The following is a 15,642-nucleotide window of genomic DNA, read 5'->3' as shown; positions in this document are numbered from 1 at the left end:
TGTGTTTTTTTCTTTAAATGGATTTCCTCCCCTACATCCATGCCTAATTTGCAACTGATGATGTGGTTGGAAGTTAGGAAATTCCATCTTCACGCTGGTTATAGACCTCAGATGCACCAACACCAAGAAGAGTTTCCCTTGTTAAACTCTGACTGTTTCACTGGACAATCCAGCAGAACTGCCTGAAGAGTCATTCGCTATACTTCCATTACTGGGCTTTTCTCTCCACGCAAGCAGGCAGTCTGTAATCCTTTAACAATTCACAGATTGTGCATTGGAAAGTATGTCCAAACCTGATTAACTTGCAGGGAAACTTGGAGACAGAGAAGAAAATCCAAAACATGCACTGAGATGTGCAAAATTGAACCGCATTATGGAGAAAGTAAGCACATTAACACATTGGACGTGCTCAAGCTGAAAAGCTTGAAGTGAAAGAAAAAGAGTGATCATTCATGAGACAGAAGGTGATCGGAGGTGTCATTTTCTCTAAAACTCCATGTCATAAGACAATTGAACCCCATTGTTTGTACTGTATTATAATATTAAGGATAAAAAGAAGTAAAAATAGTCCATTCTTAAGGTGTGCATCTGCCCAACACAAAACTTGTGAGTGTTACATAAGGCTGTTAAAGCTGCTTGTCTTAAGTTAAATAATAACTCCCTGGTGTTTGTTTCAAGCCCTCAGGGTTAAAACCACAGCGGAGACTTGTCACTGTACACAATAACACTGGCCATGCTCTCTGCAGTGTTAGTGCTGCTCATATCCTGTTGTGCTACATTTTTAAAATCCAAGACAAAATGTTTGTGACAAGACTTCTGAGATGCTGAAGTTTCCTTATTCTGAACTTTGCTCTTTCTTTGTAACATATGACCCAATAAGAGATTAATAATCAACATCTATGAGAGCTAGATTGTAAAATTCATTAACATAAGCCTCTGTGTAAGCAAGGGATGCACTGATGCCACGTTTTTTACAAGTTATTACATCTGAGTAGTCACTTTGCTTCAGCAGTAGGGATGGCCATCCCTTCTTGCCTCATTCTGTGTATTTAATTTTTTTTGTTTCTACTCCTTTGGCAGCATTTATCATCAGTACGTTATACAGTTACACTCAAATAACATCATTTGCCTTCTGAAATGTTTCACCTCATATGCAGTAATCATAGCAGGTGAGGTAGTACATCACACCATCCTCCTAGAATGCAGGAAAATATTAGCAGCAAGTAGCTGCAGAAAAAATCTTGAAATGACAGTATACAATGCTTTATTTTTCTGTTATAGGAGGGACATGTGAGTGGGCATCTCTTGTCTTTGCATTTGGTTATTATATATGAATGGCTGTAAATAAACCAGGCTGGCCTACACAATAATCTATAATTGGGAAACCCTGGAAATACAGAATGAATGTTTAACAATACCTTGACTATGTTGGGGTTTGTCATATTTCTAGCTGTTCTTCACCTCTCTTGTAGACTATTTACTAAACCATACCTTGCAGTGTGCTCCACTTTAGTCATCCTCATGTATGTTAAGGTGTGGTTTCAACTTTGCCTACCTGCTTAAATAATAAGAGGCTAACACCATGCTGTAAATGATATTGAGTGCAGTATCTGCAATATTTTATGAACTGGGGATGTGCGCTGCTAAATGGTTAAATTTAACTAGAATTATGAGTCGCTTAAACTAATTCTTTACATTTTTATCAGTTGAGGCCCACAATTTCAGTCAACTGCTCCTGTAGTGCAGATGCCTACCACTCATACTCACTGTTGATCGCAATGACTATTGCCTTGCTGCCACAGTTGCTTACTGCTTAGCACAGTCTAGCACTGTTTTGTTCTATAATTTGGGATAAAGTTGTCAAGAGGCTGTCAGGTTATACTCACATAAAACTGAAGCACTGAGTGACAATATTCAGGACAGGAATGTGGACATTCACCTACAAAACAGCTCGAAGGCCGGTGGTACAAGCACTACTATCGTTACAAACCAAATTTGCCCCGTTACATTGTGGTGTTATTTGCTGTTGCAGTTCGAAGAGTCTATTTATTGGCATCACAAACTAACACTTATGCTTGGCATGTTTGCATCAGTATCAATACCTCATTGGGATCAGTGCCTCCCTAGTTTAACTAACTTATTATCTTAAGATAATAGGAAAATACAGCTATGAATTAGGGATGTACGTTATTATCGGCATGATATCGGAATTAGCAGATATTAGCTAAAAAGTGACCAATCTGTATCGGCAGATGTGGACATTTCTGCTGATACTGATGACCTATATTTGGGCTATAAAAATCTGCCCATATTAACTGTAAATATCAGCTATACAAGCAAATAAATCAGTGAAGTTTTAGTCTGGACCAACAGAACTATGTCAGCTGAAAAGCGATTCCTTACATTTTAAAGTCTGTTTTAAGGACTGAAATGTGTTCATTTGTTCATCCTTTAACTTACAATTGTGTGTTTTAAGGACTGACATTTTAGGTCTGAACTACATTTTAATATCAGTATTGATATCAGCTAAAATTAATCTGTAAATACTGGCATATTGGACATTGGCAAAAATCCAATACCGTGCATCCCTACTATGAATGTTAGAGAGATTAAAAGCTATAAACGTTAATTTTTCTAACATCTAAATTACCAAAGCAATATATTCTGAAGGTGAAGGGACAATAGCTGCCAATGACTTTTTTATACTTTGAAATTTTGATGCAAATGCCAAAATAGCCTGAGACATACTGTAAATGAGCAACAGTTAAATAGTTACATCTAACATTATCTGTTCCACTTCTTACTGGGCTCATTATTTTGCATTTAATCTCAATATTAATATAACCCGACATGCCAGGTAGACTGTTGCATACATCCATCACATGGGATATATTTCACAACCACCTGGGCCAAAGCGTACAGAAGTGTTGGGGAAGGACAGAACCTTTCAAAAAATTCTCAAAGGGTGATCGGATGAACATTCTGCCTGTCACATTCATTACAGGCTGATCAGAGTGGTGCGCCGCTCTGGTATGTAAATGACATAACTTGAGCTCAAAAGGAAGCTGTTATTATCCACTATCCGTGGAGCCAGATTGTACATCAAACTCATGCTAAAACTGGTTTAAAGAAGAAGAGCAGCATTTTTTTCCCTCTATGTATGGTTCTTGCTCTTCTTGAAATCATGTCCGCTTCTAATAACAACTGGCCCTATAGTGACATCCAAGCTAACTGCTTTACCGGTGGCTGCCATTGTTTACCAGCTTGCAGTACAACTAAACCACACCTGTAGCTAGTGCCTCATCCTCCTCCAATGACACTGATTGGTCCAGTAATTTTTCAGACTGGGCACAAATTTCACATTGGAGCCTTGCAAGATAGACCTGCCTCATGACATGGAATCAGGCCAGTCCATCACTTATACAAAGTTAATGTTGATATCCCTTGGTTGGGGGCTCAGATGGCCTTGTGGTTAAGGCGTGCCCCATGTACACGAGGTCCAAGTTCAAGTCTGGCCTGTGGCTCCATTTCCTTAAGTCTTTCCTCTCATCCCTTTTTCCAACTGTATCTATAAATAAAGGCATAAAATGCACAAAAAATATATCTCAAAAAATAAACATATTGCTGGGTTGTTCAAACTGAGCAATCAAAGGCTTGTTTGCTCAGCATATCCAGTCTATCACAAAAAGGACATTTAAATCAGCATATTTCCTCTCTTATTTAAATCAGTCTGTGTTACTGAGAGTTTTTCCCCACTGTTATTTCCTGTTACACTGTGTGATGGTATCATTTTTAGTCAGAGTGGTGCTGGATTAGTGTGGAATGTAAATAAACAAAAAAAGCAGCAACATGAACACTCAATTCTCTGTGAGTTTCTCATTCTGGCAGGCCCAAGTTTCTTATTGCCTTATATACTGTGTGGCCACCTTTGTTCACACTGCAAGCCCAGTCAGTGACATGGATTTCTGATCTTTTACAGCCTTCTTGTAACCATAAAATCCTTGTAAAACACTGCCACTGTCACCATGGGATCACTTCAAATGGCTTGTTTGAAGCTTAAGAAGACAAAAATGAGAGAGAAGCTAACAGAAGAAAAGTCCTCTCTAAGATCTCGTGAGGTTTGTTCCTAAAAATATACCGTGTGATGTACAGATCCTAAGGCCCGCTGGCTGTGCGTAAACACAGCAGAGAACACAGAGACTTTTGCCTTGCTTTACACATCTGGATGAATAGAGCGACGTGTGCCCTTTCAGAAACACGTGGGACAGCTCTCCCTCTCACTGCTATGCCACTGGGAGAGGACGGCTCTCAGACCACATTCCTGTTATTGTTATTCTAATTAGCTTCCAGAAAAAAAGAGGGGAGAGAAAAATGCACACATACACACACTGGCACACTGCGAAAAAAGCTTATTTGCAGTGCAGGCAGGAGGCAAAGCAAAGCCGGGTGGTGACGGGGGGTCGAGTCAGAGCAGTCGTGTGTGAGATAGAGGCCCTGATGTCTCCTAAGGATTCAGCCCAGGCACGGGGTGAAATGGCAAAATAATCAAGAGGGCAGGCGGGAGGGAGCCCGGGGGGGTTCAGCCTTCACACACAGTCGTCATGAAGAATATCTTTAAGAGCGACTGCATTCCCCTCATCCTGCTGCCTTTATGTGACAGCTGTGCACATAAATACAGACAAGGCTGTAAACAAAAACAATTACTCTGCTTCAACATTTATGAAGTAGGGAGGAAATGTCACACCTGACACTGCATAACATACTGTATTCAAATGTAATGTCTGTGTTTACGGCAACAATATTACACTCATAAAACTTTAATCCAGTGGTGCAGAACACTGCTCTCTCATACATACAGAAGTGTAAGTGCAGAGAAAAATAAGTATTTCCTCTTCATGCACTAATTTTATAATCAATATGCACCCTGCAGCATATGTGTCATAAATAAGAGCAAACGCAAGCTTCATTTCTCACTAAATGGATATGGATCATGCAAACACGCAGGCGCCGTTGTCAGCCCTAAAGGAAAATGAGCACTAGGATGTGAAATTCCAGTCCATGAGAATCCAGACCAGCTCTGAATATATTCTTAAATCCCTGGTGACTGTTTCAAAGAAATCCAGAGTCTAATTTCTTTTCAGTTTCCAGCTTCAGTGAAATGTGGAAAAAACACTTCTCTTATTTCTTTATGGTTGCATCACAGTCACCATCTTTCTTTTATTTTCAGCTGCAGATGCTGCGTATTGATCGAGTTCACTTTCCTCCAATGTTATAAGCCTGTATATACTCTCAGTCTTAAAAGGAAATGTTGGCTAGTTTTATTTTCGGTTTTAAGTCCTACAGTTGTGCTGAGCACTAGCTTCATAGGCAAAACTGCTTGTGCCTTTTAACGCTTGATTACAAAGCTTGGCACACGGTTTACAGTAGTAGGGCTAAATGCTGCGGAGTAAGAGAGGAAAGGCAGTTGAAAACCTCAGCGTGCTATTTCTCGATAGGAGCCTTGGCCTCTGATACCGCTGAGCCCTGGATTGATGCCAGGACAGTGATTTGAAGAATTCCTCTGGTTTCTGTGGCCCTGCAAGTGCCCTTTACAGGAAATGTGACATGAACTAACACATCAGAAAGAAGCAGCCATAGCTCCTGTGATTCAGACCCTACAGCTGGCAAGTGTCAGCACACAACACGACCTCTTGACCCCTGAGCTGCTTTTGGGGAAGGGATGAGCTCTGCAAAACACTTTTACGGAAAAAAAAAGTGATGCTCTCAACCTCAAACCTGCAGACACAGATATTGGTGATCCTCTCTGTCTGTTATATGCCAGACTGCCATGTTCACCAACATCCACCCCCCTCTAACGGCTTAATCTGGCCTCCCCCCACCACCGCCAATGTTTGCAGCTACCTCATTAATGCCCAGTCGTCCAGCTCCAGGGACTATTGTCAGAGGGGGAGGGAGCCCGTGCTCGAATTCAGCAAAGCAATTTGAATATGTAATGTGCCAACCGTGATATAATCACCAAATCCCATTCAGTGATTAAAGAACACTTAAATTGCTCTCACTTAACATTTCTCCACAGACAGACTCTTATAGGCTTGTTAATCTGCTGCTCGCTTTACAGATGTTTACACACATGTTTACACAGATTATTTGGATCGGACAAATACTACGTGCCGTCCTGGATAAAAAATTCCTGCGTTCATGTGTCATTCCTGTGTTTCAAATCTTTCATGTCTGCACAGAGACAACAGGCGTGGAGACACTGGGGGCTCCCTGGGGTTCACACACTCCCCAACCACCTCCCCCTCTCTGAACAAAGCCTCCCCAGTTGAGAGCCTGACCCAGTAACCTGGCTAGCAGCCTGAGGGTACAGCACGACCTGTCTCAGGGCTGCCAGGGCCCGTGTGAGCACACAAGGCCAGCGTTTGTGTACAGAGCAAAGTCACTTTCGTCAATGCGATCGGCTCTTGCGGGGATTAGAACAGCTCCTTTTAGACAGGGCCGATTGTGTGGTAAAAGTGTAGTAACCTATGGAAGGTAGAGGCAGGGAAGGTGCTAATCTGGCCGGACACAGGCATCTTTATTTACAGGAATGTACGGAGGAGAAATGCATTCGCTTAAGAAAAGGTGGTCTGCCATGTGTTTGGTAAACTTGTTTTGTTGATTGGGCAAGATTAAGTCAAGGTTCTGGGAAAGCTGTGAAAAATAAAACTGTTTTTCCAAGAAAAAAAACTTGTGCTCTTGATTTTTTGGCATATTTGAGAAACACTTAAATCCTCCAAGATACTTCACTTTTATGGAGAGCAGGTGCTGCTGCAAATTTAGCTAATGGGGTTTAATAAACAGTCAAAGTGCTGAAAATTTTAAAAGAAGTTGTGATTATGTTGACTCATATTGCAAACTCAGTATGAAATGCTGCATTTAAGGGAGTGATCATTTTTATGCCATTCTCATGTGTCATAAAAAAAAACATATACCAAAGTAAGTAAAGTGGGATTTTTGCAAACTATTCTAGCAAAAATTTACACTTTTACGTTTGATACGTAGAGCATAACATCTCTGCTGCAAAAACAAACAAACAAACAAACAAAAAAATTGGACTGGTAGTTTGACACACATTACAGACTAAAGAAATGTTGCACCTTGTGCGATTTGATAATTTCAGTAAACCATACTCAGATTTAATCTAAATTTTGATTAATTGCCCGGCCTTAAAAGTCAAATGTCATTATTTGGTACATCAATTTATTATTGTTATCATCATTATTAATATGATTATTAGATATTTTCTGTTTTGTTTTATTAGTAGAGATGATTTTTTTCCCACACTGCTCTACCACAGGCACACCACATATCAAATATCAGTCATGTTCAGAAATTGCTATTTTGGCATCTCAAATGAAGCCAAAATGCTGAGACCCAGAAGAGCTGACTCTTCTTGGAGAGCTGAGCCAAATGGCACCAGACCACACAAAAAAGCCATAATTCCGATCACTATTAGATACCTTACGACACATAGCCCTTTTCACACATTCAATTCAGACAATTTCCAGACAATTTCTGGATATTTTACCCAGGAATTTTTCTGCCTGCTTGTTCACACTTGTCTGTCACAGCAGGAGGTTTTCAGGATAGGCTACCTTGAAATGATCAAAAATAGAAAAAAATCAGGGTTGAATGTGTGAAAAGGGCTTCAGTCAATGGGGGACTGAAGCCCTTCCCCCAGTTGGGGAAGAGTGAAAATACTAAGGTGCCAGCAGGAAAACTTTTGGAACTTTGGAGTTTTGTGCAAGTGTGAATGGAGCTATACAAACATACTGCATATGATTTGAAAGTTTTTATTTGCCCACTTCCCCAAGACCCTGCGACCTCTTCTGAGGACATTACATTTTAGCTTTTCTGCAACATAGTTTTAATTTCTGCTGCTAGTAATTTAGAGATAGTTGTCCTGAATGTCCATTGAAGTTTAAGTAATTTGCTATGACATTTTCATTATTTCATATCATTATCATCATTATTTCATTTCACATCATTGTTTAAGATATTTTAGGGAATTTGCTTGGAAAATTTCATACGTTTTGGGGGAAAATTAGTTTGATTTTTGTTTATTGCCATTTTCGTGGGTATTTGGTAAATTTATTTTGACGTTTGGGTTAACTTATTTGGACATTTTTGATTTAGATTGGAATTTTCTTTGCATTTTTGTGACAACTTTACTTTAATTTTTAGATATTTTTATGGCAATTTGGGAAATTTATTTATTTATTTTTTATTTTTAGGAATTTAACTGGGAATTGTGGGACTCATTTGAAATTTTCAAGAATTTTCATGGAAATTTTAGTGCATTTGGGGGGATGTATTTGTATATTTTTGGAAATAAGATAAGAAATCTTAGGGAGAATTTGCTTGAAATTTCCAAGAATTTGCATGTAATTTTGGAGATTGTTTTATTTGAATGTTTAAGGTTTATGAAAAAGTTTCATCAGAAGAAGAAGAAATCTTGAAAGTTTGTGAAATTCTGTGGACCTTGGAAAGGAAAATTTCAAACAAATGCAGACATTTAAGTGGAGATTTTGTTCATGCCTCGTGGTCCATCTGCAGACATTTGTGGAAATCATTTTTGGTAAAAACTAAACTCTGTTCAAAGACAAGGCTTAGCTTTGAAAATGATCACATCATACTGATCCCAAATAAGAGGGAGAAACTAAAAATGCATTTCAAACAAAACTTCAGGTCTCAGGAGTTTAATGTTTAGATATGGCTAAAGATTGATAGGAATTGCAAAAGAGATCAGGAAGATTTGATAATAGGCAAAGGCACTAGATGTAAAAAACCAATAAAAAAATGTATATTTTTAAGTGTATGCCTTAAATCTTAATGTTAATGCCCCTTGATTCCAGAAGTAACAGTATTCAGATCATGAAGCTTTTCTCTAAATAAACTCAAGCATACCAGGATACATGACACAACACAGCTCAACTGAGCAAATTAATGACTCTTCCCCTCAGGCTTGGTGCCTTGAATGCAGCCAGATCCTTCATTTCCTTTATATTACAAGACAAAAAGCAGTTCAACAAGGCAACAAAATCCACAGGCAGACAAGAAACCAAAGGTACCAAAGCCAACCTCTTTGTACAAACATCCCTGTGCTAATTGAATGCTTAAGAACCAAATAAGACGTGCAGAGGAACTGTCACAAGTGTGCTCCAGTGAAAATCAGAACTAATTAGCACATTCAGTTTGTGAGGCATTAGGGAGAGTATGCAAGACGTCTTACCCCCTGGCTCCCCTTGAAGCAAATGGCTGGCTGGTTCGATAGTGATGCCTGAGGAGAGAGAGACAAAAAGATGAAACTGTTCCCTGAAACAAGAGTCAAATTCAGGCTTCATCTAAAGGACAGCCACATATATGTTGTCGGCATACTGCCATCATTTCAGCACTGCTAAAGGGATTTCTCTGGATGTCAGCAGCCTGGTGGGATGAAAATAAAGCTTAATTTAACTTACTTCAATAAAGTTCACGTTATCATTATTATTATTATTATTATTATTATTATTATTTAGAAATTAGTTTTGCTTACATTTTTTATATATCAAGTCTACAGTTGAGAGTTTTTTTGCCCTAATCTGTATAGAGGAATGTGTGTGATTAATCGATCTAAGCCTATAGAAAGCTTTGCTAATGTTTGTGCGTGTGTGTCAGCTGATTATTACCCCTTTAAATGATTAAATGATTAAAAGCAACAACTGGTCCCAGAGGAGTGACACAACTCCTCCTGAAACCAATTAAATTTCTTTAAAAATTTATTTTTTAAGCCCTGTATGCTTCAGTTTATGACTCTGCTGTTCAAACCACAGTGTGCCTGGTGTAAGCCTCTGAACATGTTATTGTTTCTCTCCCTCATACCGATAAAGAAATATTAAAATCATGAAATATGTCTGCCTTTGAGGCAGCACAATACATGGTTAATAGATGGAGACTATTATCTGTGAGGTACAGCTGTGCCTGTGATTGACAGTCCTTTTAATTTATTATTAATGGTTTGGGGAAATGTCTCCTCTATCGAGGAGAATTGTTATGATATTCCTCATCATCCAGCAGCTTTTAATATTGAATGGAAAAATAAATATTAAAGCACATAATGTTTGTGACATATTATACACACAGCCATAAGGCTAAATCTGATTCACTTACTCCAAGGTCTGATTTGTTTATGTGAGGTTTATCATTAAGCAGCTTATTCTTGTAATCACAATGTAATTTAAAATATAAGAATATTGCAACAGTTTATTAAATGATGTAAAGAAAAAAAAATATATACATATATATATATATATATATATATATATATATATATATATATATATATATAATACACTTAATTGATTTTGGGTTGCCATGTTGTGAATAATCAATTGTCTACAGCTAAAGCATTCTGACATCGTGTCATTTTTTTAGCCACTTGTTTACAACTGATGGATCATTAAAGAGTGCTATCATATAAATGACAATTATTTCTAATGACATACCAAACAAACACAAATCAACTTGACTTTTTAAAAACCTTTTAACACAAAAGTTGCTATTTAGATCAATCTTTATGATTATTATTAGAAGATCTAGATAATTATAAGACAGTAATTACTTAAAATAGACAAAAATCCATATCATTGTCATAACATTCATAAACATCACAATAAGCACAACAACAGCTACCAAAACTGGCATATATCAGCTGTAAATATCAGCCAATGTAAGCTGTAAATACCAACCTATATCTGGTGTAAATATAAGCCTATATTGGGTGTAAATGTGGGCCTACATCACCTGTAAATATTGGTTTATGTCAGCTGTAAATATCTGCCTATATCAGCTGAAAATATTGGTCTTTTTTGGCTGTAAATACCATCCTACATCTGTTCTAAATATTAGCCTACATTGGGTGTAAATATCAGTCTATATCAGCTGTAAATATTTGTCTATACCAGCCATAAATGTTAGACTATATTGGCTGTAAACATAGGTCTATGTCAGCTGTAAATATGAACCCAAATCAGCTGTAAATATTGGCCTATATTGGCTGTAAATATGAGTCAATATCAGCTGTAAATATCTGCTTATGTTGGCTCCAAATATTGGTCAATATCAGTGGTAAATATTGACCAATACCTGCTTTAAATATCAGACTACATTGGCAGTAAACATTGCCATATACTGACAGTAAATATCCATTAATATTGGCTGAAAATATCAGCCTGTATCTTCTGTGAATATCAGCCTGTATCAGGTGTAGATATTGGCCTATATCGGCTGAAAATATCGGTCTTTATCTTCTGTAAATACCATCCTACATCTGTTCTAAATATTAGCCTATATTGGCTGTAAACATAGGTCTATATCAGCTGTAAATATTTGTCTATACCAGCCGTAAATGTTAGACTATATTGGCTGTTGATATAGGTCTAAATCAGCTGTAAATATGAACCCAAATCAGCTGTAAATATTAGCCTATATTGGCATATATCGCCTGTAATTTTGGTCAATATCAGCTGTAAATATCTGCTTATGTTGGCAGATATTTATAAAATACTGATCAATATCAGGTATAAATATTGACCTGTACCTGCTTTAAATATCAGACTAAACTGGCAGTAAACATTGCCCTATACTGACTGTAAATATCCACTAATATTGGCAGAAAATATCAGCCTATATGTGCTGCGAATATCAGCCTATATCAGGTGTTGATATGGGTCTATATCAGCTGTAAATGTCAACCTATATCTAACTTAAATGCCCAACTATGTAAACTGTAAACATCAGCCTATATTAGCTGTAAATATCAGCCTATACCAACTGTAAATGTTAGCCTAAATTGGCTGTAAGCATAGGCTTAAATCAGCTGTATATATGAACCCAAATCAGCTGTAATCATTGGCCTATATCAGCTGTAAATATCTACTAATATTGGCTGCAAATACTGGTCAATATCAACTGTAAATACTGACCTACACCTGCTTTAAATATCCGACTATATTGGCAGTTAACATTGCCCTATACCAGCTGTAAATATCCGCCAATATTGGCTGAAAATATCAGCCTATATCTTCTGTGAATATCAACCTATATCAGTTTTAGATATTGGCCTATATCATCTGTAAATGTCAACCTATATCTGCTGTAAATGTCCACCTATGTAAGCTGTAAACATCAGCCTATATCGGCTATAAATCTATATATAAACTATATAAACATCAGCCTTTATCAAATGTAAATATGAGCCTATATTGACTTTAAATATCAGCCCATATCAGCTGTAAATATCTGCCTATATAGGCTGTAAACAAAGTTAAAATATTAACTTTGTATCTACAAAAAGCTTATGGAGTTTTTCAGCGGGATCAAAATACCTGAAGTCAGTGGAAGTCTTTATCTTTGTACATCCTCATTCCTTATACTTTAAAGTGTGTTTTAAAAACTTGAGTTTTAGGCCTGAAATGTTTTTATAAATTGGTACAGATAGCAGTATTGGCTAAAAATAATCTAAAATATCTCCCAAAATGAAGTAGCATAGGCCCCAATAATAACACATTATTATTATCTTTTTTTATTATCATTATATTAATAGAAGTAGTAGTAGTTTAAGTAGTGTAACCGTGGCAGTGGATCAAAAAAAACTTATTAGCTGATTACAAAAACCTGCAAATTGCCCTTTTGATCATCCTGTTTTGTTTTTTATAATTGCTAGTTTAATGGTTCTTATTCTCCAAGATGAAATATTTTCAAGCTTAAAAAAAACATTCATAAAATTAATAAATTTTTTTGTAAAATATAATAATATTTTCTAGTTCTCTTGTATCATGAACAGTCAATCTGCTGTTTAAATAAAGAACACAGTAAATAGCACGTAGCAGCCATAAACTGACATAAAAGCTACAGAGTTCACAAGCCCCTCTTCCAACCTCCTATAAAGGCATAAAATCATACAAAGGCTAAACAATATCCGATGTCAGATCGTAGGGAGTAAATCTTTCATGACTGTTAGGCTGGTGGTGTGAAAGACTATTTTCTGAGGTGGTCTCTAAAAACTTAGCGGGCTCTCCAGGCTGGAAGAAGCTGTCAGGCTGAGTGAGTTCACTCTGCTTCACAGACCAATGAGCTCCGGAGCTGGGCGGATCTCCAGCCGTGAAAAAAGGCATAAAAACAATAATACACAAGAGCTCAGCAACAACTCACACTGAGCCCTGTGAGGACTATACAACTGAACCAGACCTACCAAACATCCAGAGAGGAAAAAAACACAGTCCTATAAATGATCCTCATGAAGTCCTGACAGTGGGACAAACTATCTTATCAAGCAGTGCCCTGGGAAAGGCCACTCAATAGACTAAATTATCTCTGGCTAATCTAATGAAGCATAAAGGCAATAAAACAGTCTCCTGATTCGGATGAGTAGAATAATTTACTTGATAGCATGTTCGCTAATTTATTCCCGAGGGCGAAACATGCTTTAAAAAAAAAAAACTTTAAAAACACATTCAATGGCTGACAGTCATCTGTGTTGGTTCATAATCTGAATAACTGATTATAAATGGTGCTATGGACATACAGAAAAGATGGAAAAGCGTCACTAGCCTTTTTCATATGGGAACTTTAATAGCCCACCGTTTAGATTTTTGTTTTGTTTTTCTGGGAAGACACTTTGGTAAACAAGCAGACATAGCTAAACATTAATACGAGAATATTATTTTTTTTTTCTGATCTAAACTTATATTTTTACACAGTTTAAAAGAAAATTCAGTGAGCCTACGTAGCAAATGATGAATTAAATCTAATTGCAAAAAGAGTCTTTGCCACCAGTCGTCTCCTATATAACTGGCACATTTATCAGGCACCGACGCTTTTTCGACACTATTTTAACGACATTTAAACTTAACTTTTTCAACAAGAGAGAGGACGACAGAAAGAGCTACGTTTCCAGTAAGGGCTGCACTGTTCCCGGAGTTAAGAGGGTATTAAGAAAATGGAAATATTGCCTAAAAACACACACAAGCTCCAAAGTTCAAGCGGAAATTTTCTCTTACCTTCAAGTTCTGGTAGGCTTCGAGGGTCCGGATGGCAGTGTCAGTGAGTTTGACGTGATACAGAGTTTGGTTTGGGGTGTTTTTGTTGATTTTGCCACAGGAGAGCCCATACCGATGCTCCTGTCTCAGCGCTGCCATTTCTACAACTGAGGACTGCTGGCGACATTCTGCCTCAAACGTCACGAGCCTGTGGGAGTGGCTAACACTCACACACTCGCGCGCACGTACACAAATACACAGGAAGTAGGAAGACAGCTATTTTACTTTCGCTTTCCAGGTCGTATCCGTGAGCTGACCATTTATTCCCTCAGAGTTTGCACCCTCTATTTGTCATGTCGTTGATCGATTTCTACCTCCACATAAATGCAAAGCTCCAAGTTTAAACCACATCTTTGTTTATGAAATGTGTGCTTTTGCAGCGCACACACTTAAAGGAGCTATTACACCGGCTGAGAAATAAATTAAGAAACACAATTTACAGGGATGTATGAATTATAAAACATCTTGAAGACTTTTGTTAAATATGTAAGCTAAACCAGTTTCTTCTCTGTTATTCTGCTCTTAATCACTGATCGATTTTGGATTTTCTTGATTAATTCAGGATTTTTAAAAAACTAAAATTGCCAACCCATTTCTGAAAGCTAAAAGTGCCCTTAGTTCTTTTTTTATTTTTCAAATCAAAGGTCCAAAGACTTATGTTGAAAAATCAGACTCAGTCTTAATAGCCAAGTATGCTCACACAATAAGAAATCTGACTCCAGATAGTTTTGCTCTCAATGTACAGGAATTAAGCAAATATTTTTTTTTTTAAATAGTTGAAAAAAGTAGAAAAATAAGATTCAAATATGTAAAAGCTCTCAGAGGTGATTTTACTAGTATGACCACTGATAGTATGTTTGCAAAAAATGTGCAAAAGCTGCAAGGCTGCTGACTAAACATCAGAAGTATAAATATGCAAGGGTGTGGGCAGATTTACATGATGTAGATAAGATCATCTTAGGTAGTTGATTTATGCAAATGTGCATATGAGTTGAGGCATTTTACCACAGAGAGTCTTCTTACATTTTTTGAGTTACAGTGAATAGATTAATTACAGCATTTAAGTACAGTAAACATGTTAAATAAGTAATTAGTAGGTAAATTGTTTAATGAGTGCAAATATGCTTTTAAGGTGACTTATTTTACAACAGTGAGCTATTTTACAGTATGGGATGCAGTACAGCAGTAAGAGACAGTGCGGGATATTTTACATTAAGCAGGGCAAAGGTACTTGTAAAATGAAAGTTCTAATTCCTTACAGTCTGTGACTGTCGAGTGGTCAACAGAGTAACTGTGACTGTTGAGTGGTCATCAGAGGGACTCTGTGACTGTTGAGTGGTCATCAGAGTAACTGTGACTGTTGAGTGGTCATCAAAGTAACTGTGACTGTTGAGTGGTCACAGAGTGACTCTGAGACTGTTGAGTGGTCATCAGAGTAACTCTGTGACTGTTGAGTGGTCATCAGAGTAACTCTGTGACTGTTGAGTGGTCATCAGAGTAACTCTGTGACTGTTGAGTGGTC

The 15,642-nt window shown here is 37.5% G+C and overlaps 1 protein-coding gene across 1 annotated transcript in view; it reads right to left on the bottom strand.

The window, feature by feature from the left end:
• Positions 1-14,219, bottom strand: part of LOC121514813 (RNA polymerase II elongation factor ELL) — a 45,100-nt gene extending 30,881 nt beyond the window's left edge. Inside the window, exons 1-2 of the mRNA XM_041795172.1 lie at positions 14,082-14,219; positions 9,275-9,322 (exon numbers count right to left, since the gene is read on the bottom strand). Of these exons, the coding sequence (XP_041651106.1) occupies positions 9,275-9,322; positions 14,082-14,219 (186 nt within the window). The remainder of the gene's footprint in view (positions 1-9,274; positions 9,323-14,081) is intronic.
• Between the last annotated feature and the right edge of the window lie 1,423 nt (positions 14,220-15,642).

The sequence above is a fragment of the Cheilinus undulatus genome, linkage group 9, assembly GCF_018320785.1.
Source record: "Cheilinus undulatus linkage group 9, ASM1832078v1, whole genome shotgun sequence".
NCBI classification, from domain to species: Eukaryota; Metazoa; Chordata; class Actinopteri; order Labriformes; family Labridae; genus Cheilinus; species Cheilinus undulatus.
This window is presented reverse-complemented; position numbering and strand designations above follow the sequence as displayed.